This window comes from Festucalex cinctus, chromosome 1 (genome assembly GCF_051991245.1).
Source record: "Festucalex cinctus isolate MCC-2025b chromosome 1, RoL_Fcin_1.0, whole genome shotgun sequence".
Lineage (NCBI taxonomy): Eukaryota > Metazoa > Chordata > Actinopteri > Syngnathiformes > Syngnathidae > Festucalex > Festucalex cinctus.
In genome coordinates this window covers 66,634,189-66,661,008 of record NC_135411.1, presented here as the reverse complement: position 1 = coordinate 66,661,008, position 26,820 = coordinate 66,634,189, and the positions used below count along the sequence as shown (strand labels likewise).

Genomic DNA, 26,820 nt, shown 5'->3' with positions numbered 1-26,820 from the left:
GCCTTATAATCCAGTGCGCCTTATATATGGATCACTATTGAGCCGCAACAGGGCTCGCTGTCAAGACGCTATCGGTGACCCTGCACGATTGGTGACGTGCATGCGCAGAAGATCCCGCCATCTTGGATCGCTAGCTAATACTAATACTTTACCTCAGAGAAAATAACAAAACAGCTGTTTATTCATTTTGGGGGTGAATTGAGTTGTCAGAAAGCTGGTTTGTAATTGACACGACGAAGTAGTAGCACCGCCCCTCCTGGCGACGTCGCTGGCGTTCGTGCTGGGTCAGTCGGGCGCGGTCAAGCTGCATGGGTTCCTCGACACTCTCGCCAGCCCTCCCCGCGGTGGACGACTGGGGAAGCGCACGTTGTGGAGACTCTCTTGCCGATGGGTGCCGGAGGAATCCAGAGCCGGCTTTCCGTTGGAGTCCGCTGGTCTGCACGAGATCTCGCCTCCGATGATCCGTGCGGATGGCCAGCGAAATCAATGAGTCCAGGTCGCCGGGTAAGTCCACGGGAAGCAAGAGTTTCTGCATTGATGTTGTGAGCCCCTTTAAAAAATGATCGTAGAGTGCGGTGGCGTTCCAGCCACTCTTGGCTGCTAAAGTTCGGAATCGGATGGCATAATCGTTGACCGATTCTCTGCCTTGTCGAAGACAACTGAGTTCTCGAGCCTTCTCTCAATTCATACTGACCGGATCAAAAACTTGGCGGAGAGCTGTGCAAAAACCGGCTGAGGTTGAACAGGTCGGGGAGTTCCGTGCCCATTCAGCGGTGGCCCAGTCTCTGGCTCGTCCGGTCAGGTGAGAGGTCATGAAGGCCACGCGGGAACGGTCTGTAGGAAAGGCCTGTGGCGAAAGTTCAAAGTGTATGTCGCATTCTGTCAGGAAGGCCTGGCAGTGTCCTGGTTCTCCCGAGTAACGCTCCGGGGGAGCCAGTCTCAGGCCTACTCCGGTAGATGCTAGAGTGGCAGATGGCGGTTCAGCTGTGGTTTCCTGTCTCGTGGCGGGTAACGTGGAGCGTTGCAGGTGGTTCACCAGGTCCTGAACTTGTCCAGCAAGTTCCCCCATCCGGGTGGCCATGGCTTGCTGGACCTCCTCCTGGTGCAACAAGCGAGTCTCTTGGGTCTGTAGCCAGATCTCCAACTTGCCTGCTGAGTCCATTCTGGCCGAAGTGTACTGACACAACGTGAAGAGGTAGGACTCAGACGCAGGTGATAAGTTGGCCTCAAAGGCTGCAGTTTTAATGACAGGGAACACAAGACGCCTCTTAAAGAGGGAAAAAACGCTGAACAAAAATAGCTCCAAACTGGAGAGACAAAAAGGGCACTCAAAAACGGGGACAACAAAAGGCGCTCCACTAGGGAGGAAAACAAGGGGCAAACTAAGGGCGCAAGACAAGGCAAGGCAAAAACAAGGACTGTGGCTCAAGGGCTGTGAGGACGCTTCCATGCACGGGTTGTGACACTTCGGCAACTGCAGGTGGTGGCTGATGGCTTTTATAGGTGGGGTGATTGGTGGCAGGTGGAAACAATCATGGGCGTGGACCGGTGATTACTGTGCAGGAGGAAGGGCAAGTGACCTGAGGTGAGAGGGTGGTTAATGACTTCAAAATAAACCGGAAACATGAGTGCAAAAATAAAAGCATGACCAGCGTGGCGGCGTGACAGTACCCCCCCCTCAACGGCCGGCTCCTGACGGCCCAGGCAGGTCAGGATGTTCCTCATGAAACTCGTCGATGAGGGAGGGTTCCACGATGAATCGGGAGGGCACCCACTGCCTCTCCTCTGGCCCGTATCCCTCCCAGTCCACCAGATACTGACGTACCCGGCCCCGCTTTCTGACATCCAACAACTTTCTGACCTTGTACACCGGTCCCCCCTCCACTATCTCCGGAGGGGGCGGTGCAGGCTCGGGCGGGACCAGGAAACTGGCTTGGACTGGCTTGACTTGGCTCACGTGGAAGGTGGGGTGGGTGCAGAGGGACCGAGGCAGGCGAAGGCGCACGGCGGCAGGACCTATGGACTTGGCAATGGGAAACGGGCCCACAAATCTTGGGGCCAACTTTGGACATGGTACCTTGAGGTGTAGGTTCTTTGTGGACAGCCAGACTCTTTGACCCGGCTGGTACTGTGGCGCGGGTCTCCTCTTCCGGTCAGCAGCTCTTTTCACTCTGTCCCCTTGACGCTGTAGTGCCAGTCGAGCTGCTGACACGAATTGAGGTCCGCGGTCTGACACAATGTGTCGAGGGAATCCATGGACCCGGAACACCTGGTCAATCATGACTTCTGCAGTTCGTTTGGCTGAGGGTAGCTTGGATAGTGGGATGAATCGGACCATTTTTGAAAAGCGGTCGACAACAGTGAGAATGGTGGTTTTACCGTGTGAAACGGGAAGTCCAGTGACAAAGTCTAAAGATATTTCGGCCCAGGGTCTTGAAGGTACAGGGAGTGGTTGAAGAAGGCCCATCCGTGGTTGTGTCGATGTTTTGTTTCTGGCACATACTGGGCAGGCCTTGACGTACTCCTGCACCGAGGTCTCCATGGAACGCCACCAGAACCTCCGGGCGACGGCAAACAGGGTCCTGCGGGTTCCTGGGTGGCAAGACAAACGAGAGGTGTGTGCCCAATGCATCACCTGAGCCCGCAGGGTTTCTGGTACATAGAGCCGTCGTGGTGGACACTCCTTGGGAGGGCTCGTGTCTTTGAGGGCTTCTTTGACCTCCTCCTCGATTTGCTAGGACATGGCTCCTATTACGCAGTCTTTGGGGAGGATGGGTTCAGGTTCAGTCACAGTGGTATCAGGATCATGGATTCGTGATAGTGCGTCAGCTTTGAGATTTCTGCTTCCTGGTCTGTAAGTCAAGGAGAAAGAAAATCTGTTAAAAAACAATGACCATCTGGCCTGTCGGGGATTCAGTCTCTTGGCCTGGCGGAGGTACTCCAAGTTGCGGTGGTCAGTCCATATGATGAAGGGGTGTTCTGCGCCCTCCAGCCAGTGCCTCCACTCTTTGAGGGCGACCTTGACCGCCAGAAGTTCTCGGTCGCCAACGCTGTAGTTGCGCTCAGCCTTGGACAGTTTCCGGGACAGAAACGCGCAGGGGTGAACCTTGCCATCCTCCTGGCAGCGTTGGGACAAGACGGCTCCGACTCCAAGATTGGAGGCATCCACCTCGACCACGAATTGGCGACTAGGATTGGGGACTCTGAGTATCGGCGCCTCTGTGAAACGTTTCTTGAGCTCTGTGAAGGCGGCGTTGGCTTCAGGGGTCCAGCTGAAACGTAGCTGAGGGGAGGTCAAGGCGTGTAGTGGGGCAGCGATGGTGCTGAAGTTACGAATGAAGCGGCGGTAGAAATTGGCGAAGCCCAGGAATTGTTGAACCTTTTTTCTTGACTCCGGCGTGGGCCAATCTCGCACCGCGCTGACCTTTTCCGACTCCATCTCGACCTTCCCAGGGGATATGACAAAGCCCAGGAAGGCAATAGTGTCCACATGAAAAAGGCTTCTCTCTGCTTTCACGTATAGTTGATGCTTGAGAAGACGTTGCAGGACTTTGGTCACATGTTTTTGATGAGTATTCAGGTCCGGTGAGTAGATCAGGATGTCGTCTAGATATACATATACGAAATGGTCTATGAAATCCTTGAGCACGTCATTGATCAGGGCTTGGAATACCGCAGGCGCGTTAGTGAGTCCAAATGGCATGACCAGGTACTCGTAGTGGCCGCGGGGGGTATTGAAGCCAGTCTTCCACTCGTCACCATCCCGAATCCTGACCAGATGATATGCATTCCGGAGATCCAATTTGGTAAAGACCTTGGCCTGTTGCAACTGGTCGAATACGGATGACATCAAGGGCAGAGGATATCGATTCTTGATAGTTATTTCATTCAGGGGACTGTAGTCAATACAAGGCCGCAAGGAGCCATCCTTCTTGCCCACGAAGAAAAACCCAGCTCCAGCTGGCGATGAGGATGGCCGGATAAGTCCGGCCTTCAAAGACGTGTCAATGTATTCGTTGAGGGCTTTGCGTTCGGGCCCCGAAACAGAGTACATTCTACCTTTGGGGACGGTAGATCCCGGGATCAGCTCAATTGAACAGTCGTAGGGTCGATGTGGAGGGAGTGACATGGCCTTGGATTTACTGAACACCTCTCGGAGATGATGATAACATGTGGGAATGGTGTTCAGGTCCGGGTAGTCATGGTCGGTCGCGAGGGTCACCTGGCGGACGGCAGCTGAGGGTGCATCTGCCGCTGGCTGCTCCAGCCCATGGTGCTCACAGTCCTTTCCCCATTCCAGGATTTGCCCAGATCGCCAGTCAATGCGGGGGTTGTGCAAGCGCAACCAGGGATGTCCCAAGACCAGTGTGTGTGACGGGGATCGACAAACATGGAAGCGAATGTGTTCTCGGTGCTGTCCAATATGGACCTCGAGAGGCCTGTGATGTGCATGATAATGAACAAGTCCTTTCCATTGAGTGCCCTGGCCCTCATATTGGTGGTAAGTGGCTCCGTGCCCGCCTGCAACTTTTCCACTCGTCCCCAATCCATGAGGCTCTCATCTGCCCCGGAGTCGATGAGGGCTGGCAAGTCCGTGGTGATCGCATGGCAAGAAATCCTGACGTGAGTGAGTTTTCGGTTCTTGAATTGCGTGGGAGAGTCGGAACTCACCGAACTCACCGGGGAGCCTCTCTTGGTGGGGCAGGCTACCACCAAATGGCCTTGTTCTCCACAGTAGTAGCACCGCCCCTCCTGGCGACGTCGCTGGCGTTCGTGCTGGGTCAGTCGGGCGCGGTCAAGCTGCATGGGTTCCTCGACACTCTCGCCAGCCCTCCCCGCGGTGGACGACTGGGGAAGCGCACGTTGTGGAGACTCTCTTGCCGATGGGTGCCGGAGGAATCCAGAGCCGGCTTTCCGTTGGAGTCCGCTGGTCTGCACGAGATCTCGCCTCCGATGATCCGTGCGGATGGCCAGCGAAATCAATGAGTCCAGGTCGCCGGGTAAGTCCACGGGAAGCAAGAGTTTCTGCATTGATGTTGTGAGCCCCTTTAAAAAATGATCGTAGAGTGCGGTGGCGTTCCAGCCACTCTTGGCTGCTAAAGTTCGGAATCGGATGGCATAATCGTTGACCGATTCTCTGCCTTGTCGAAGACAACTGAGTTCTCGAGCCTTCTCTCAATTCATACTGACCGGATCAAAAACTTGGCGGAGAGCTGTGCAAAAACCGGCTGAGGTTGAACAGGTCGGGGAGTTCCGTGCCCATTCAGCGGTGGCCCAGTCTCTGGCTCGTCCGGTCAGGTGAGAGGTCCTGAAGGCCACGCGGGAACGGTCTGTAGGAAAGGCCTGTGGCGAAAGTTCAAAGTGTATGTCGCATTCTGTCAGGAAGGCCTGGCAGTGTCCTGGTTCTCCCGAGTAACGCTCCGGGGGAGCCAGTCTCAGGCCTACTCCGGTAGATGCTGGAGTGGCAGATGGCGGTTCAGCTGTGGTTTCCTGTCTCGTGGCGGGTAACGTGGAGCGTTGCAGGTGGTTCACCAGGTCCTGAACTTGTCCAGCAAGTTCCCCCATCCGGGTGGCCATGGCTTGCTGGACCTCCTCCTGGTGCGACAAGCGAGTCTCTTGGGTCTGTAGCCAGATCTCCAACTTGCCTGCTGAGTCCATTCTGGCCGGTGTACTGACACGACGTGAAGAGGTAGGACTCAGACGCAGGTGATAAGTTGGCCTCAAAGGCTGCAGTTTTAATGACAGGGAACACAAGACGCCTCTTAAAGAGGGAAAAAACGCTGAACAAAAAGAGCTCCAAACTGGAGAGACAAAAAGGGCACTCAAAAACGGGGACAACAAAAGGCGCTCCACTAGGGAGGAAAACAAGGGGCAAACTAAGGGCGCAAGACAAGGCAAGGCAAAAACAAGGACTGTGGCTCAAGGGCTGTGAGGACGCTTCCATGCACGGGTTGTGACACTTCGGCAACTGCAGGTGGTGGCTGATGGCTTTTATAGGTGGGGTGATTGGTGGCAGGTGGAAACAATCATGGGCGTGGACCGGTGATTACTGTGCAGGAGGAAGGGCAAGTGACCTGAGGTGAGAGGGTGGTTAATGACTTCAAAATAAACCGGAAACATGAGTGCAAAAATAAAAGCATGACCAGCGTGGCGGCGTGACAGTAATCTATTAATAAAGTTTGACTGACCTATCTGACTGTTTTGTTGACATTCCTTTTAGCGCAGCACCATCTAATGGATGCATAACGTAACCCCAGCCTTATATATGGAAAACGTTTTAAAATATGTCATTCATTGAAGGTGCGTCTTATAATGCGGTGTGCCTTATAGTGTGGAAAATACGGTACTTGGCCAATAAAGATTCTGATATTTCAATCTAGGCAACTCACCTGATGGCACAGAGGTCGGGCTGAAGGGAGCATACATCTCGGCAGGATTGTGGCACTGCTGCTGCTGCTGCTGGCGGCTGCTCCTGCTCGGGTCCAGTGTGTTGGCAGGTGAAGGGGGCATCTGAGAGAGAACATGGCACGGATGATCACTTTATCAAAGTCAGTTTGTCTTTATTCAACAGTACTTGCAGAAATAAGTACTGTACAGTAGAGCATCATAGAATGTCAAATGTATGACTTTTGTACCGTTGGCATTTGGCATTCACAGCGTGGGAACATACCTGTACCTTTCTGGCCAAAAGAAAATGTATACAATAGACAATCAAGTACACAAATAGAAATACATGTATATTACACATAACATTGGAGTAAAAAATTATCGAGTACCGCTTCAGGATGTTTGCTTTTGTGTGGGCAGTACTAACCGAGGGAGGAGTGGACATGTCTCCGAAAAGATCGAAGTGGTTGATATTCTGTGAAAGGAACCAAAGGAGAGATAGCAAAAGGTACAGTGACACATCATGAAATTGAAATTCAATACTCATACATTCTTAAATTCATCTCCACATAGACTACGGTGGTGATGGTGGTGGTAGAGTCGGTGGGTGGGGTACGGGTGAGACAGCTATTCACTCAGGCATTTGCGCTGTGCATGGAAAGAAACTACTATCCCTTTGTTCCATTATCAGAAAATGGATCTTGAATGGGCCTTTCATGGTTCACTATAATTGAGTGGGTAAGGGGCTATTCAGTTCCATAAAACAGACCCTGATTAGATATTCTTGTGTCTGCCAATCAAAAGGGTCCTATGAGAGTCTGACCTGCTTTAGAATGCTGATGCTACCGTGCGAGCAGATCGACTAGAAACAGAGGAGCAGATGAGGGAAGAAGCTCCTAGAACACCTGTCTTGGACAAAGAGGCCACATTATGAGCAGATGATGGGGGTGACACGGCTATTATTGAAGCTATGGAAGAGCTACGTTGCATGAAATGTATCTGGGGCCATGCATAAGCAGACAATGAATCACCACAAAAGAACAGAAAACACAAGGATTTGCATGCTGTAAATAAAGCGCTGCATGTGGAAACATAACCATCCCAGAACAGAACGAAAGGAAGACATGGGAGACATCCCAGCAATTAGTGGCGCTGCAAACAGGTCTTTTATGTCATCTTCAACATAACCGATCTCACAGTTTGCACTTTGTGACCACCGAGGGCTCGCAGAATGGCTCTGAGTTTGGAGAGAAGTAAACAAGTGTGCACTGAGGTCTCTCCCTGCAGGCACTGACACACATCAGGGGAGCTCTTGGCTCTTGAAAAGCTCCAACTGAATGAACAGACAAGCAGTAACACTTAGAGCTATGGAGGCGCTGCTACTTATACTAGCATGGGGCTGTATGAGTGAGATAGTGAGGGGCCGGGGCAGGTTATCTGTTTGATAATGCTGAGCAACAAGCACGAGCACAGCGGTGAGAGAGAAGGACTGTGCTAGGACTTTTCTTATTTAACAAACGAGAAGAAATGCTTTTCAAAGCCATTGGATAGGTTATTGCTGCATGATGGATGAAATGGAATGTTATTTTGTTGTTTGAATGGTTGGGAGGAACGTGCCTTCAGTGACTACGTTTACATATAGTCAATAACCATTTCAAAACCAAAATATTGGCAATACTCAGGTTTTGAAAGGCCATGTAAACACTCATAAAACATTTGTTAATGTGCATAATATGTTCTTATTCGGGTTTTTAAAAATCAGTTGAGTTAGCCCTACATAAACACGTGTCGGTGTACCTTCGTGGAACGGAACATTCGTTTGTGTTCTGTGCATGTTCTATTTGCAAGTTCCCACTCGCTAAGCGTGCATGTATATAACTCAATCAAACCGCCAGTAATACACAAGTGGTAAACAAAAACGGAGAAAGTCAGTCACGGCACAACGGAAAGTTTTTGGAGCGAGGAGGAAACCGACTACTTTATTAGTGTTGTGAGTGACCTGAATATAATGTCTTTTATTGACCATAGAAAATTAAACACGGAAATGACGTCTATTTATGTAACGACAAGTCTGCATCCCAGCTTAGACTGGGATATGAATATGGGAGTAACTGTCTGCTCACGTATGTAAATGGTAAATGGACTGCTTTTTTTTTTATTTTTAGTTTAAATTGTGCTTTATCCACACGATATGGTGCCCAAAGCGCTTTACAAAGCCTCACATTCACCCATTCACAAGCACACTCATACACCAGTGATGTAAACGGGTTATCCCAAATGTTTCAGAAACCGGAGTTTTGACCTAACACCCCATATTAACTGTATGCAAATGTAGTCACTGTTTTCGTAAATGAAAGCCTTCTTATTCAACAAGTCCTCCAACACAATATGACCATATTGGTCGGTTTACAATGCACGAAAATATGACTAAATTGAGCGTATTCCATGACAGCTCCCCCGACGTCACAAGACGAACAAGACTTTGGTACGTTCTGCGCATGATGTCAATTCTTTGTCGCTTCTGAGATGGGATAATATTGGTTGGGGTTAGTATTGGGTTTTCAGTGAGGTTGTACAGTACATGTTACGTCTTCACATAGGAAACTAATGCTTGAGATTAGGAAGAGGTTGAGGTTGTAGTATGGTTGACATTACAATACATGTAGTCAACACTAAAACAATCACTGGCCTGTTAGCGCAGTCAGACCAGACGACCCAGGTTTGAGTCCTAGGAACTCCTATTATGGTTCAGTTGACTATTTTTTTATTTTATTTTTTTTGCTATTTACATGTCGCTAAACTACAGTACATAACACTTGGTCATAATTTGGCACATTTCAAAACAACGAATTGGTTGTATTGTGTTGGAAAACCGTCTCTCTCATTAAGGGGCAGCTTGATTAGTGGACTACATGAAGACTAAATGGCTCCACTGCATGCAACTCAAAGCACCAACACCCTACCGACAAACCTCACATTGTCATCCTCTGAAGGAAGATAGAGATGACTCTGCCTGTATTTATTTATCCAGTTAACTGGACCAGACAAATGACATGCTGATTTCGTCTGGACCATCTGGCCGGAACCTGCATCAGATGTTGAATAGTGCTGAATTTTGGAGCCTGCCTCACTAATGTCCTGTGAAATTGCAGGCATGTCATATGCACGGTCGACAAATCAGCTATCTGATTTTTATTTATTTATTTATTTTTTCACGAGGACCCTGTGAGAGGTTTGAGGGTGGAGGTGTATAGAAACAAATAATAAAAAATAAAAGAACACCTACAGTCATGAAATGGCGTTTGGGGACATCATAGATCCCTTCCTTCTGCTGACTGGTAGGGACCTGCATTGGATTGGAGGTCGATTCAAATGTAAATAGCATGGCAACACTGTTTTTCTTATTATTTAGCAGGCTGAGTATTTAATATCAGGGCTGACACTACTAAACTATAAAAAGCTTACTAAGTCTATTTTGGTTCAGTCTATTTCTGACGTAATTCTATCTTTTGTAGCGATGGGATTATGCAAATTCTACAGTTGTGCTGCTGAATCAATTCTAGTTAAATCAATATTGATTGCAAACAATGGCTATGGATGTTGGGTGAGCATTAAGAAAGCCTATTGTTATTCTCCAGCAGTAAAGCTTATCTGACAATAAGAAATTGCCTCAGCTAATATTTCTCTCCCAGTCACGAGAACAAGCTGTCGCTTTTAACCTCTCCACCCGTCTCTCTTCACTCCTCGTACTGGTTAACTTTTGCTTATGTTTCCCTCCCCCCTCAAGTCTATTGATCTTGCTTCACTGCCAGATCAAATGGCATGGCAAGTGATTAATCTCTCTCGCTCTCTTTCTCTGCATCTTTCATCTTCAGAGGAAGATACAGCGAGGCAAAAAGAGAAGGAGGAAGAGGAGGAGAGCAGCAGAGAGAAAGGAAAGCTGGGAGGAGGCCGTCGGATTAAACCGTACAACAGGTCCCTGAAGTCCTAGCTTCTCCTTCAAATGGTCTTAGAGGAAAAAAAAAAAAAAAAAGTCAAAGGCCTAAATCACATAGATGAAACTGACCTTGACCGCGCTTGCAGCTGGTAGATGCTACGTGAGGCTTTTTCACTTGACATCTCAAACACAAACTTCCTGCACAGCTTTCCCTTCTCATCTTTAAACAAAGAGCCTTCCACATCACATTTAAACCTGAATCTGCAGAAATGTCTCAAAGTGATGAGCTTTCGACAGGCGCTTGCTGTTAGTACTATTATCCTCTATCACAGGGTAAATATAAGGGAGAAGAAAGGGGGCGAGGCTTTGTCTTTGTACCTGATAAACGCTCTCTTCTGACTGGGGGCCACGCAGGGGTTCGTGTCCAGCCTCAAACACTATGTACTACAGAAGGTAGTAGGTGTAGAAGCGCAGAGAGGAGAGACACACGGCAGGTTCGCATGTAAAATACAGGGAAAGGATGAGGGGTTGCAACATGATGAGAGTACACGAGGGAGCGGGGTGTGGGTGGTATCATGTGGGGAGTGAAAAGGGACCACGGAAGGTGTAAAAAACAAAACAAAATGGAGCACAAGAGAAAGGAGAGGGGGCATGAGGAAGAAAGAAAAAAAAGGGTGGGAAGGGGAAAGAGCACAAGTATAATAAGTCAGGTAGCAGTTCATAGCAATGCGGAGGTTGTAACCAGAGGTCAACAGAAACATGAGGCTCTACATCTGTGACAGAAACTACGTCTAAAATTTCATGGAGTGATCTGTAAGTGTTTACATATTGTAATACTATGGACCTCAAATTAAATAATTTGCAAAACGGTTTCATTTCTGAGATTGACAGTTGATATTGGTTTATTTCTCAGCGATAGTGAAAGAAAAAAATGTTTTTGATCCGCTTGGGTGTTTCCATCAGGATCATATGAATTCAAATTCAATTTGGTGTTTCTTATATATTTGGAAAATGTCACAAAGCAATCAAGAATTATAATATAATCCAATTATATACTAATTTTAAAGTACAGTGTTTCAAATAGTGCTCTATAAAGATCTAAATTTGATACATAATTAGCATAATTTAATAGCTATTAACTGTAGAATGTGTCAGACACCATCATCAGTATCAAAGTGATTTCTAAAAATGTAGAGTGAATCCTATGATTCCCTGGCCCCGTAGCTGTAGTTTTGTCAACCAATGTCAAAATAACACTGCCAAATGAATGACTATGCAGATATTCAAAAGCAACAAACAGATGAGTCGGGAGGTGATTACACATAAGAGATCAGCTTAAGAGTTAGTGTTGTCTGTATTCAGTGTGAGCAGAAAGACAGAAACATAAAATCAAGTGCAGCCAAAAAGAGGGGTAAATCACAATTCTGGGTGGGAGCAGATCTTTGGAAGAGACTGGAACACTGACACAAATCAACATAATATATATATATATATATATATATATATATATATATATATATATATATATATATATATATATTTATATATATATATATATATATATATATATATATATATATATATATATATATGGTTTTACAACATTGCACTGGCAAATGAAAGTTGAATGGTTGAACAAAACTGTCTGCGAAGATGGTCCACTGGGCATCACTGGGTGGTTAAACTTGTTGAATCATTAATTTGTGCAGATCAGTGACCAGATCAAGTATGCAAATGAAGAATCAAATACTCTTGAATTCCCAAGGAGTAAAAAGAGAAGCTGTGGCAAAACAAGAAAGCCATGAGGATTCTTGCAATGTGTGCCTGCACACCTACCTGGTAAACGGGATCGTCTGCTTCGTCCTCCAGGATGGTCTGTGCGGCAGGAGGATAGATAGATAGATAGATAGATAGATAGATAGATAGATAGATAGATAGATAGATAGATAGATAGATAGATAGATAGATAGATAGATAGATAGATAGATAGGTAGAAGGCACACAACACATTTTACAGCAAAATAGTATGGAAATAATGGACCTTTTTGTGTGTGTTTTTGCCAGCAAGCGTGAGCGCACACATAATTTGCTATAGAGAATACAATACAGCTCCTGTTTCAGCACTAATGCACAACAAAATTATGACATCCATTTCAAGAGCTGTATTTAAAATGTCTCCTATACAAAAAAAGGGAGCCTATTGACTCTCTCAGGGAGGTATTTATGAACATGATTGTAGTTGCATTTAAGCTCATTAGACTATACAGTAGTGATGTGCTTCTCGGGTCGAATCCCTGAAGCGTGTGCCGAGTAATGTAGATGAGTGGTTCATGAACGGCGATTCAATGCGTGTGTCGATGACGTACGTGATGACGTTTGAAGCCCCGCGAAGCGGGTGTACCACGTGACTGATTCAGGAAATGATTCGCTAGGTTTGAGTGTAGTTCGAAATAAAAGCGGCAAAGAAACGCTATGGATTCCCCTTCACTTTTTGTGTTTTCGGGTCCCTTACTGCGGTACTTCTTTGCATTTTGCATTCGATTTGACCGACGACGACGAGCTTCTTTTTTTGCGATGGAGTTCAAGGAACCAGCAAGAAAGAGAAGAAAATATCCCCAGAGTTGAAAATCCCCTTCAGTACTGGGAATCACAGAAATATGCGCTTCCAAGTTTATACAAACTTGCTGTCTCATATCTATGCACCCCTGCTTCATCAGTACCATGTGAAAGAGTTTTTTCAAAAGCAGGTGAAATTCTATGCACAAAAAGAAACCGCCTGAGTCGAAAAACTTTGGAAAAAATATTGTTTTTAAATAAAAATGAATAAGCACTTTATTTTACCTCATTTTTTCACTTGTTGCATAAGCACAAACATAGACAAAGTAACACAGAACAATTCATGTTAAAACACTCTTCAAATATATATTATTTTGTATTTAGAGCATGATTTACACCCCACCATTTTATTGCATGCACCAAGCATGTTATACATTTTTCTGTCCACATGATGGCGTAGTCGAGGAAATGAATCATCTTGAAGCCCCTACGTGTGTGTGAAGCATTTCACTGCAGGGCTTCATTGCTTTACGGGGCTTCATTTTGCCATCACTACTATACAGGTGTTTGTAATAAAGTGGGTGAGTGAGTGTATAGTATATAGGCAAAGAGAATGGAATGCGAAATATAATGCAACATTCTTTTTCAGTCCTACCTGGTAGACCGCCTGTTCACAGTGTTTGTCCTTCTGGGCCTTTTTCTCCATCTCCTCTCGCTGCTTAATGTCGTAGATGAGTGTAAAGAGGTCACGCAGGTCAATGATGAGAGGCTCCGCCTGTGGAGGGGAGTGAAAATCGAAGGATGATGGTGTGCGAAATGGGGAGTAATCCACTCACTTCACTCGGGCAAGAGGAGGATTTGGAGATAACTTCAATATTTAACTCATGATTAATCACAAATTTTATCCATCCATCCATTTTCTTGACCGCTTATTCCTCACAATGGTCACGGGGATGCTGGAGCCTATCTCAGCTGGCCTTGGGCAGTAGGCGAGGTACATCCTGGACTGGTTGCCAGCCAATCGGAGGGCATACAGAGATGAACAACCACACACAAGCACACCTAGGGACAATTCGAAGCGCCCAATTAACCTGCCATGCATGTCTTTGGAATGTGAGAGGAGACCGGAGTACCCGGAGAAGACCCACGCAGGCAGGGGAGAGCATGCAAACTCTATCCAGGAAGACCGGAGCCTGGACTTGAACCCGAGTCCTCAGAACTGGGAGGCAGAAATGCTAACCAGTCGACCACCGTGTCGCCCCGTAAATTTTATAGCTGATCTAAATGTACAATAAAATGTGCAACAGAATATTTTTCTCTGTTTTCATACTCTTGTTAATATAAAAGTAGAAAAAAAGTTAAACTAATAGAAATATGGCTGCATTGTTTAGTCCTTCATACAGCAATTTCATAAAATAATTCATAAAATTGTGTTAAAATTAAAAAGATGTAGGCTACTGCCCCAAACAAAATAAACGAGTGTGACATGAATTTGTGTTGAGATCATTTTTCTGCCACTAGATTTCATAATTGCATTTGTAAGACGCTGGTGACCGTTCATAGTTCATATTTAGAACTATCTAGTAACGTGAAATTCTGCACATATTTCAAATTATAAAATACAAGTTAACCCCAGTTCGAGTCCAGGCTCGGACTTTCCTGGGTGGAGTTTGCATGTTCTCCCCGTGCCCGCGTGGGTCTTCTCCGGGTACTCCGGTCTCCTCCCACATTCCAAAGACATGCATGGCAGGTTAATTGGGCGCTCCGAATTGTCCCTAGGTGTGCTTGTGAGTGTGGATGGTTGTTCGTCTCTGTGTGCCCTGCGATTGGTTGGCAACCAGTCCAGGGTGTCCCCTGCCTACTGCCCAGAGCCAGCTGAGATAGGCACCAGCAGCCCCCGCGACCCTTGTGAGGAATAAGCGGTCAAGAAGATGGATGGATGGATGGAAGTTAACCCCAGTCTCCGTATGTATATATATATATATATATATATATATATATATATATATATATATATATATATATATATATATATATATATATAAATCATTACTAAATTTAATTCTGCTAAATTTTGAGGTGGGTGTGTCTGTTGCGTTGCGACTGGAATTCTCCCAGTACAGGCTTTCCAAGTAAGGGGTGGTAAAAAAAAATTAAATAAATAAATAAATAGTGGCATTAAAGGAATTTTAAATTAACTAAAAATTAACGCGGGCGTAACGGTGGATGACTGGTTAGCACGTCCGCCTCCTAGTTCTAAGGACTCGGGTTCGAGTCCAGGCTCCGGCCTTCCTGGGTGGAGTTTGCATGTTCTCCCCGTGCCCGCGTGGGTCTTCTCCGGGTACTCCGGTCTCCACATTCCAAAGACATGCATGGCAGGTTAATTGGGTGCTCCAAATTGTCCCTAGGTGTGCTTCTGTGTTTGGATGGTTGTCCGTCTCTGTGTGCCCTGCGCTTGGCTGGCAACCAGTTCAGGGTGTCCCCCGCCTACTGCCCAGAGCCAGATGAGATAGGCTACAGCACCTCCTGCGACCGTTGTGAGGAATAAGCGGTTAAGAAAATGGCTGGATGGATAAAAATTAACGCACTAATTGTGATATGTATTATAATAGAAGAGTTGACAAGTGCTTCCATCAAAGTACTCACCGACTGGGCAGTCTTCATGGCGACAAACTTGTGGTGGCCCTCCTTTCCACATACGTAGCCAAAGGCCCGGTGATCCCTGGTGTCCTTGGCAATATAGCTGATTTCATGGACTGAATGCTGATGCTGGAGTACCTGGACAACAGAGGTAGAGAAGAAATGTTTAAGTTCGTCAGTAGCTTTAAGGACTGCAATATTTGAATGTACAGGCGGAAAGAGTAATTGACAAGAATAACCACAAGCTGATCACAAGCTGATCAGGGCGTAGTTGGTTACGTACAGGGCCGGACTGAGACTCATTCTCAGCCCTGGAGTTTCAGGGCTCAGATCGACTCACTTTAGTTCATGTTTTAATGAACATACACAATTGCACAGTCAATGCAAAACAAATGAGCATTCCCTCCAACGATATTCATATTGTATTTGATCAAAAATGTAATTGAATGTTCTTGCAAGACCACGATCATTTTTTATTTGAACAAGTATGTGAACGTAAAATGGACAAAAACAGGGCAAGAAGAAACCAAGAAGCAAATGTACATTCAATGGGATAAGGCATTTTACACTTATGACACACCAAATAAAGTTAAACCAGCAAGATTAAGGCGGCTAACATGAAATGTCTTCATACAACTTCTGGTGCAATACTGAACTGACTAACACTAGCTTGAAGAGAGCAACGTTAATCGTAGGAGGCTTTCCCATCATGCTTTGTTGTTGTTACAAGTAGCACTTTTTTTTTTGTTGCTTTTAAGTGTTATTTTTGTACAGACAAGGTTTAATTAATATAGATACAGTATTGTTGTTTTCGTGCATGAAATTTTTACTACTTTTGGTATTATATTATTGCGACTTTGTGACAACCTTAGTAACAAAGGCGGGCAGGCAGTGTTTTATAATATAATGGCCAATGACAGGTGCATTGTTGTTAGAGTTGATTGACAATGAGACAGTCAACTAAAAATGATGTGGATGCTCTTTATTTACAAGTTGTTTTCAAAACAAATGCAAAAGTGTGTGCTGCTACCTGCTGATATTGGGCAGCTGAAAAGACACAATAATGTTTCATTCAGTAATAGTTTGCTAATGTGTGTTATTTAACAGAAGGAAAGGGAAGATTTGAATAGACAATACATACTGTGAAAAGTGAATTTCACTTTTAATGTGGGAACTTAAAATGCTTTAGTGCTTGTCCTCATTCGGATCACAAGTGAGCTGGAGCCTGTCCCAGCTGACATTGGGCAAGAGGCAGGGTAGACAATGGACTGGTCATCAGCCAATCACAGAGCACATATAGACAAACATTTCACACTCACATTCATATTGTGGGCAGTTTAGAGTCTTGTAGCGATAATTGGGTCGTCTTTTTGACGAATTAACTCTTTGACTGCGTTTCATGATGATTAGTAAAATTCCAATGAATGGAATGCGATCTTTCATTGAGTAGCCACATTGTATATGTAGTAAAGGCAAACAATATTCTTTTTGCCTTGAAAGATGAGTTAAAATGCTCAAAAGCGGCTGGCACTGTGGATTTTTTTGTTTTGTTTTTATAACGCCTGGCAGTCAAAGAGTTAATAATCTGGACGTTACAGAGGTAAATTGTAATTACCTTGATAACCTCTAGGGGCACCACGTTGGCTTTGCTTTGGGTTAACAGGAGCAAACAACGACCAAAATCCTTTCTTCATTAGTCATTTATAATCTAAAGTCGCCACACTCGATATTCAGTGGTTCGTTGTACTAAGAAAAGAATAATAATCCACTCGGAAACACAGATGATTTTGGCGGAATAGAGTTAATAAAACATGCATTTATTCACGATTGCTACACTACAGAATCAAAACACGGCCTATCTAACTATTCTACCGTCAGAAGAAAAGAAATCAAATAAAGCTAGTCAAAATAGGGAAAGAATGCGAACGAATAAGGAAACAGGAAAAAGAAAAATTTTACTTGCCAGATCTGTGATATGTTTCAAATGTAAGTTGCACACAGTGATATGCCGAATTGGGGGCATCAAACGTGCACTTACGAGTTGGATGCTGCGTAGAACAAGCAGAAACGGGAGGTCTTTGGAAAAGGGGGAAAAATAGTCAATGTTCGTTCAAAAAGGCAAGAAAAATAAAAAAAGGGGCTATTCCACGGGTGAGCAAGGGAGCCGCTCGGGGGTTGACGTAGTTGCGCGGCTCGTCCCTTGATTGGTCGGCGAGATGTTTCTCCGGCGAGGTTGGTTCTGCCGGACAGCTGTCCGACTCCAGGTGTTGGAGCTCGGTTCGCGGCGTGCCTGCATACGGGGACGGCCAACCGTTGGAGGTGCGCTTGCACCGCAGCGGGGCGCCACCGAAAAGCAGATGAGATGCGGTGCAGCGTGGGTGCACAACCTTGAGTCCGGCGGTACGTTGCGAGTGTACCCCGGGGGCCGCGGAGCTCGCTGCTGGCGGGCAGTCACCGATGGTGAAGAAAAAAAGGGGAAAACAAGGAAAAAGGGAGTAAAAGAGTCTCTTTGGGGTCAGCGTTTGCACCTGCTTTGGCATGGCGTGGAGCGAGTGTCTGCTCTCGTGGCAATGGTTGCTGCCAGGAACAAAGGGGGCCACGTGTTTGACAAGTTTCTTGGAACAAAGAGTCAGTGGGAGCAGGCTCGGAGCTTGCAGGTAGCAGGTGAGGATGGCGAGAGCGAAGAGGGGCAGCGTGGAAACGGGAGAGAGAGAGAGAGGTGAGGTCCCCTCATTGTTTTAAAGCCTATGGGCGGAGATTCGGTATGCTGTGGCAAACCCTTCTGCTCGCTCATGCAGACTTTAAAAAGTAAATTATTAAAGGGATTAATAATTTGGCATTAAATTTGGTCAGTCTGGCAAATCAGTTTTCCCCACACAACATATTTGGCACCAATCGCAATTAATGCATCAAACTAATTTGTAAGGTAGTTCCTACTTGCCTAATCTGACTGAACTGAAAGATATTGATTACCTTTCATTCCTTATGGAGTACAAATGAAATAGGACGTTCATACACACAAAGACATAACATGAATCATTCGTAGTTCAGTTATCTGTCAAGAATTATCATGGTATAAATGTATAAAATGCGGTTACTTGTATGAATTGTCACTAAGGATAGTTCCAAGTTTCACCACTTGACGGTGCTGTTGCTCCATCTAGACGTTCCAGGAGTGCCCCCTGGAGGGGCGACGCCAGAGAGTCCCCCCTGGTTGATAAGAAAGGTCATAAACATTCCTTTGATCAGTCGTTTGTATATTCTAATTCATTGAAGGTGTTTTCTCGGACCCCGGGAAGTCGGGCTTGAATAAACTCTTTCGGCAGACGCATAAATTCCTATGTCACCTGGTCAGCGGCTTCAAAAGAGCTTTGTTTGTGGTTGAGTGACCACCTGCAGAGCTAACCAAGATTAGATCCTTCCTGAGCTGTGGAATGTTTCTGCAACTGCAGAGAGTTAACTTTGAAAAAAATAGAGGGTGGCCTGGGCCATAGTTGTTACAGTCTTCTTTTAACCTAACATATTTTGGAATTATGGTAGGAAGCTTGAGTATATGGTGAAGAGAGACCCACATGCTAACCACATTTACGCCACACTGCCTAATAAATATATTTCAATGTAAGATTATTACATAGAAACTTGACTGAACTGACTTGCTGAGTGACAGTGAGTTTGAATCTACCAGGTGGTAAATTAAAAAATAAATAAATAAATAAATGCTGGAAACACACATCATCACGCTCTTTTTGGGCGCTGTCACCCATGCACACCCACCTAAGCCCCCCCACTATTAGTAGAGATAAGCTCAGGCGCAGGGGAGGAGCTTTATGTTAGACAAATTCAGCAGGGAGCATCTCAAATACAAAACTAATATGGCTCCATTCAGCAGAGAATCATGTCAGCTTTAACTAAAGTGTTTCCATCAAAATGCTTACCGCCTGCAAGGGAGCGATCCCCATTTCCTCCATAATAACTCAAGAGATATTGAGTGTGCAGTGTTATTTACCGCCAGTAATCAGTGAATTAAATGATGAGCATTAGGGGGACATGATTTCCCAAACAACAAATAGGCTTGTCAAATGTGCTGAGCTGGTTGGTGAGCTTAATGGCACACCATTAGCACATCAGTCATATACAAAATAGATGTTATCATAGAGGTGGGGAGGTAGATGGTTGAGGCATGGAGGTCGAAAGCTACGGGACAAATACTGCATAATTATAAGTTGAGCGCAGCTGAGGTGGACCTGCAGTGTAATTAGTATTAGTGGAAATGATCATTAAGGGGTGGAACAGCGTGCTAATTATCAGTTAGCTGTGATGAGCAGAGTGGGCCTTTCTAGCTGACACTCTGCCACAGGATGAGGGGAGGGGAGGCGGGTGGGGGGTTGAGTCAGGCCTCTCGGTCATCCCGTAATGGAACAGCAGGCCTGTGAGCTCGCCAAGGGGAAGAAGGCCAAGTTGGAGGTAGAAACAGACCATCTAGTAAGATTACCATAATATTGCTCATTGCACTGTGCTACATCATTAGCAGGCAGACATGCCCTGAATGATCTGAAATATTTCCCCAAGCATAATGTTGCTCTTACTGGGATATAAATTCAACCAGTTTAATTCAATTAGCTACTGCCAAAGATCTGCCACCATCACTCACAAGCCGGAAGATATTCACTGAAAAGATTTTCCGTTTGAGGGTGTTGATAGCTCCGCAGCGGATCTCTCGTCTCGCGCTCGGGAGACACTTGGTCCCTCGCCCGAGGTTGTGGTAGCTGTAAACATCTTTTCAGATGGAGTCTGTGAGCAAAAGTAATACACGAAACAGGAGACGTCTTTTGCCTTTCTCAGTCGGTCACCACACTGCCCTGCACGTTGACTCAACGAGTACAGGGAGGCCCCTCCTCTATTTTTCTTGAACAACACAATGCACGTAACCTTCCGCACAACAAAATAGTGCCAACATAACACACACTCAGTCAGTGGCAAACATCGTACTCAACAGAGGGAGCCAATGATAAAAATGATCAGAATAACCTTGTGAATGATCTCTCCTGTGTTGCAGGATGTTGTTTTATGCCAAGCTCACAAGATGGAGGACCCGGCAGCCATTGTGCAAACATCTGCCCTCTGGATGTCCCGCACAGTAACTTCCCAGTACAGCATCTGGCAGAGACCTCCTGTACCTACCCTTGCTGACTCACCCCTGATCTTTCACAGTAAATCTTGATCCCTCCAAAAGAGATGGTCAAGAAGACTCTCTGCTTGTGCTCCCCTTTGGAACGTGCCGTGGAAGCCATGCCCTGCAGGAGATAAAAGGGAGACGTGACATGATGAAAGCACATGAGTTCTGAATGAGAGACGCAAAGCTTTCGTTTAGGTGAGTGGGCAATGGAGGAAGACGTTGCAGGATAGAGTGACAGCAGTTACGTAAGGTGCGATAGGACAGCGTGTTCTTTCTGATTCCTTTTCTGAATGTATCTGCCTCACAGGAGTTCACATCACCTTGTGCAGCCAGTTCTATGTATAATTACAGACTTTTTTTTCCCCTCCCAGGCCAATTTTTTACGCCCACATCTTCTTTAAATGTTTCTACTGCACTTCAGCGTGGCACATGTGAGTGCTAGCTGACAATAAGTGGAGATTTGCTGACAAAATGCAGCGACCTGTTCGCTCGCATGTATTGCTGACTGAACAATCGAGCCAGCCTTTGAAGTCGTCTTTTTTTCCCCCAGACTCTAATTTATTTTATTTTTTTTAAAAAGGGCGGGGGCACTTAACATTTCCACTGTGTTCCTTTTGACGCTACCAGTGTGCTTGATGTGTCTTTCATAGAACAAAGGTTGCCAGAGAAGAAAATGGAGAAGAAGAAAAGACCTGCCTAATGTCTGACAAAACCGCAGTGACATTAACAAGACGTCGACCTCATTTGGAATCAGCTTCCCTTCACCTCAAAACTTTTCAGCTCAGCTCATATTTGACATGCAGGTCATTCTGATTTCTTTCATCTGGATTATGATAGACAAAGGCAACGACACAACATTTCTCAGTCCAGACCTGAGCGTGACTCTTGGCTTGACTCATCATTATTATATTTGGCAATCCATCTCTCCTCAATGGTGTTGACAGTGCTCTGGAGGAGTTCAGTGAGGCTCTAAAGAATGACTTTAGGATGACTTTGCGGAGTTCTGGTCCACTATCTGGTGGCTCAAGAGGTTAAGTGGTGCACCATCAAACACTGTGAATGGTGGGTCTTGGAGGGGAATACTATGAAAACCTCCTCAATTTCACTGCCATGCCTTCCAATGAGGAAGAATTTTGACTCCGAGGTTGGCTATTCTAGTGTATCTCTAGGGGTAATGTTGCCAAGGTGGTTAAAATGCTTCTCGGTGGCAGGGACCTAGGAATGAATGCCCTGCCAACAATTTTCATTTCCCATAACGTTCCGAGAATGCTATGTTTTCCCTGCAGTAACATTCCCCCAGAAGTTAGGTTTGGTTAGTGTTTGGTAGCGCTTTAGTTGCAATGGAAAGTTTTTGGAATGTTTAGAGAACGTTAGTAAATCTGGTTCCACATATTATTCCCTCAACGTTTAGGGAACCTTAAGCATAACTACAACACAAAGTTCTAAGAACGTTTCTCTTTGTTTTGGTTCGTCTAACCAACCTTTAGATAACTGTTTCTCAGCTCCGGTCCTCAGTACCCCCATCCAGCCTGTTTTCATGTCTCTCTCAGCCAACACACCTGAGGATTATCAGGCTTCATGCAAGCTTGCTGATTAGCTAATCGTTTGAAACACCTGTGTTGCTGTGGGAGACAGACTGGATAGGGGCACGGTACATGAGGACCGCGGTTGAGAGCCACTGCTTTAGATAACCAAATACTGACGTTCTTTAAATGTTTGGTGTTAGTAGGATGAAATCCATCCAGATTTTGTGAATTTCCTGGATATAATGGGACTGTCTTGGTTGGCATGTCTTGACATCGACAACAGTGGATTATGTCTCTGCTTGGTGCAAATAGAATAAAATGGGATAAAAATCATCACCTCCAAATCTGAGATCATGGTTCTCAGCCGGAAAAGGGTAAAGCACCCTCACAGGCACAGGAATGAGATCCAGTCCAAGTGGAGGAGTTCAAATATCTTAGTGTGTTGTTCACAACTAGTGGAAGAAAGGTGCAGGATATTGACTCTTATATCAGTGAAACATTTGCAGAGTTGTTGACTCTGCATTGGTCTGTTGTAGAGATGAAAGAGCAGATACTCTTTTTTTACCACCCTCCCATCCTTACCCAATGTATGGCCATGACCTGTGAGTCATGACTAAAAAAAACAAGATCATGGCCAAAGTGACTTTCCTTCACACGGTTTTTGGCCTCTCCCGAAAGATAGGGGGAGAAGCTCAGTCATTCTGGTGAGAGTGTCTGCAAGACAGCTGCCTGATGACATTGTCCGGGTATCTCCCATCTTAAGGAGGCCTCAGAAAGACACACTTGAGAGACTGCTAGCCTGGAATGTCAGGGGCTTCCTCTGGAAGAGTCGGAGAAAGTGGCCAGAGAGAGGAAAGTCTTGACTTCTTAATGTTACTGAATTGGAATAGAATATCTAGTAAAAGCTATAGCCACAAATTGTCTATAGTAGGCTATATCTGCTTCCACAAAGCAGCAGTGTGGGCGAGCCCAGATCAACAGCACAAGCAACGGACCAGTGGGAGAGTCGATAGCTGTGTCAATCAGCCATCGCCTTCTCCATTTGCTGGATTAGGCCTCACGGCAGTGAGAGGCAGCTCAATAGAGACCCTGTCCCCTTCTTTATCCCCAGTCCAGATATTAGCAGTTGAGTATTGACTACTTCTGGCTGTTGGCGGCTAACTGCTGGTTTCATATGCCAGAATCTCAGATCCAGGCTGCGAAAAGGTTGTTTTATTGAACTTATCTACTGGGAGTGAATATGAGTCTGGAGAGGTTTTCCCACTTCCAGTAACAGTCCTCCATGAGGAGGGGCCTTCCAACGCCCCCGTCTAAATTATTTGCAAAACTGTTGGTATTAGAGAAAAAAAAACATTTTTCTTTCTTCTATAGGTTATACCTATAGAAATACAGTAGAATAAGAGAATTGAGAAAGGAAGAAGCTTTTTTAGGAGACGAATGAAGTGAAGCACTAAGTTTGACAAAGACAACTTAATCAGGATTGCCTTTTATTTGTTCTGTCTGTTCAGTTCTTTTGGGGTGTTAAAGTGAATCATAAACTGTGAGTGAGAAGGCAGTGCCTGTTACTTATTTGACAATTCAGACACGCTCACACATCTCTTGTCCAAATCTGAGTGAGTGAGATGTGAAGAGTTCAATTACACACTCACACACACGCAAACACACGCAAGTCTGCACCTTGAGCTTCATCATGGAATCCTGGCAAAGCTTGTCCCCGCGTGCTGCTGTCACCTCATCAATCCCGATCAGCTTGGCTTTGTATCGCACGCCATCTCCACGGAAACGCTTAATAAGCCCCGCCTCGGTGCGGTCCTGACCTGCGGCGGGAAGACAAAGAGGGAAGGAGAGGACAGGGTGCATGAGTCGGCCATTCTAGCATAAATATTTATGGAACAGGAAATGCAGAGTGAATCATAAATCAGCGGCGAGCGAGGAAATAATGAAGCTAAAAATTGGTTTACTGTCTTCCCCCTAAGCTCCTTTTGAAGTCGAACCAACTTCACTGACCAGGCCCTTCTTGAGTGGAGGCAGGGTTTGAAGATGGCTGCTTGACAAGTGTCTACATAGCCTCAAGCTTTCTGTCGTCCCACCCATGCCGATGATTATTGACACATGACACTGACACTCGATTTGTTTGTGCCGTTTACAGATTTATCACTGTAAATACAATACATGAGCCTGAACCCCCGACGTTAGTGGCTAGCAGCTAGCTGTTGGCAATAGCAATGATTGCATGGCTGGTAGGCCTAACATGAGTTTGACAGACTGGTACTTGGGTAAGTTTCTTTAGTTCTTTTTCAATATTGTGGACCAAGGCTACTTTGCAATTCACTCTCCATGTTTAAAGGAAGAGAATGTGTCTTAAATTGCACTTTGAGGTCATGTTCATTATTTTACAAAAAAAAAAAAAAAAAAAGATGAATAGAACTTTATCTTCATTTATTTTATAAAAAAAAAACCAAAAACTTTTGACCATTAAAAAACATTCAACTCAAAATGTCAAATATATCCATTTATATTTTAGAAACACAACTTCAACCCATTTTGCCCCATATTGCACTTAAACTTGTTCCTAAATCATAAACCGTCACAGAAGGCATTTTGAGAAGATATATATATATATATTTTTTAATTTAATGAGCAAAAGCGTTTTTTACAAAATAAATGAAGACAAAGTACTTTTTTATTTGTATTTTTTGCTGATCCGAAAAATGATCTGATCCGTGACTTTGGTGATCCGTTGCACCATTACTGTCTACTCATGCATTTAAACTGGTTGTTGTATTCCGAATCTTTTAGAAACCAGAATTTTGAGTTCAACCCAAATATTCCGGTACTCAGAGAAGATTTTTCAAGGTTTCAAGCACCTTTGAGAATTGAATCGTTTTCAAGGCCCTTCATTGACTCAATTCTAGGTCACAGGCACATCATTTAACATCAGAGGAAAAGGACCTTTTGTACGTTACAGCATGTGTGAAAACAGAAGGTTAAATGCCAACACCAAATAAGAAGCAATTCATGCGAATGAGACTTCCATCTGTGGATCTTAATTGAACAGAATTGTTCTTTATCTTAAAAAAAAAAAAAAAAAAAGGAATTTATCTGGGTTATTCAAATGAACGCAAAGTCTTGGGTCTAATGCAAGTGCTTGTCTTGGCTATGCACACTCTCTCATTAATTCATGAGGGCACAATCCTCCAAACGTTGGTGGAGGGCTTGATGATGCTGAAGTCATTAGTCTGTAAGCAAGTGAATGTCAAATCTAGGCCTAATTTAGGCTTGTTTCACTGCCAAAGGATGATGAGTCTTAAATACAACCACAATGTACTGAACACAAATTGTCACACACGCACACATTAAAAAGGTAGAGAGAACTTCACGACATATCATATATTTACAGTACATGAATCCTTCAGGAAAGATGCAAATGAAACAAAATATCCTATGCTGTTCCCGATTCAAACAATCCTTTGTACAAGGGCTCCACAGTCTATTCATACAGTATTAAGCATTCCGTCCCAATTTTACTGACTCATACTGTAATGTGTTGTAAAATGCATGCTGCTCCAGTTGCATTTTAAATACCATCAGTCCGATTCAGTACAGCTCTCGCCTATGAGTTCTAACCAGATGTTCTGTGCCATTTGTTTCTTTACATTCAACGTGCCATTTCCCCTAATAACACTTCAGAAGAGATTTAGAGCTTTATGCAGAGATCCTCCAAGAATAAATAAATAAATAAATAAAAAAATAAAAAAATAAAAAAATAAAAATCAGGCTTTGCATACTGAATGAGAATCTTGACACAGTGGCATAACTCGTGTGCAACGTGCTCCGGGTTCAGATCAAGACAAGCGAGTGTGCTGTATTTGAAGACTAAAGGGCTGTGAGGCATGCTGTTTCATGTTGTCACACAATGCGAGGAAGAGGGACGCGGGTGTGCGCGCGCGCGCGTGTGTGTGTGAGGTGTGGTGACACATATTCCTCTGGCTTTTTTTGGATTTACAATTACCCAAGGTTGAATGGTCCTCACAACATTTCTGGCCCATGAGCCTGATGCTCATAATGCGCCTGACAGAGGCTTGCCTAGAGTATTGTCTACTGTTGGTCCGCATCTAAGTGGATCCTAACACGGCCCTGCACGCTCGCCATTGGGGAGTCCTGGTGGTCTGAAAGAGGTTAGAGCACAACAGAGACCTTTGCCACAACAGCTGGCTGGCCTTTCTAACAATGCTCAGAAATATTGTGGAACAGTTTGATATCTATAAAAAGAAATGGAAGCCAGCTGGAGAGTAAAAGCGCTCACCAAATGCTACAATAGCCAAACTGGCTGTGGAACAGGACCACAGAGAGAAGAATTACAGTTAGCCGTGCTCCTCCATACTGTTTCAGGGCTTTGTTTCAGGGCTTGTCTCCCATCACCGCACTAGAATGAGGACAGCGAGGGGACAGATGGCAGCAGATGGAGTGTCAGAAGTGTCCCTCCAGATATAAGGTCTTGGCAACTGCAAACTTTTTGTTGGGGAAACGGGCATCGAGGAAGCTTAACCTTTGACCCGCTGCGAGCATGTACCGGTGTCTGCTTGTCCCCTTGCGTT

At 45.1% G+C, this 26,820-nt stretch overlaps 1 protein-coding gene across 3 annotated transcripts in view; it reads right to left on the bottom strand.

Moving 5' to 3' along the window:
• The window catches only part of dab1b (DAB adaptor protein 1b), a 78,386-nt gene that overhangs the window by 9,730 nt on the left and 41,836 nt on the right, over nucleotides 1-26,820 (bottom strand). The window contains exons 3-11 of one of the 3 annotated variants that reach the window (XM_077504066.1): nucleotides 23,900-24,039; nucleotides 20,716-20,814; nucleotides 15,527-15,658; nucleotides 13,536-13,655; nucleotides 12,161-12,199; nucleotides 10,703-10,768; nucleotides 9,674-9,733; nucleotides 6,815-6,862; nucleotides 6,390-6,510 (exon numbers count right to left, since the gene is read on the bottom strand). In XM_077504066.1, coding sequence (XP_077360192.1) covers nucleotides 6,390-6,510; nucleotides 6,815-6,862; nucleotides 9,674-9,733; nucleotides 10,703-10,768; nucleotides 12,161-12,199; nucleotides 13,536-13,655; nucleotides 15,527-15,658; nucleotides 20,716-20,814; nucleotides 23,900-24,039 — 825 coding nt within the window. The remainder of the gene's footprint in view (nucleotides 1-6,389; nucleotides 6,511-6,814; nucleotides 6,863-9,673; nucleotides 9,734-10,702; nucleotides 10,769-12,160; nucleotides 12,200-13,535; nucleotides 13,656-15,526; nucleotides 15,659-20,715; nucleotides 20,815-23,899; nucleotides 24,040-26,820) is intronic. The other 2 variants (XM_077504075.1, XM_077504084.1) reach the window with 2 other exon arrangements.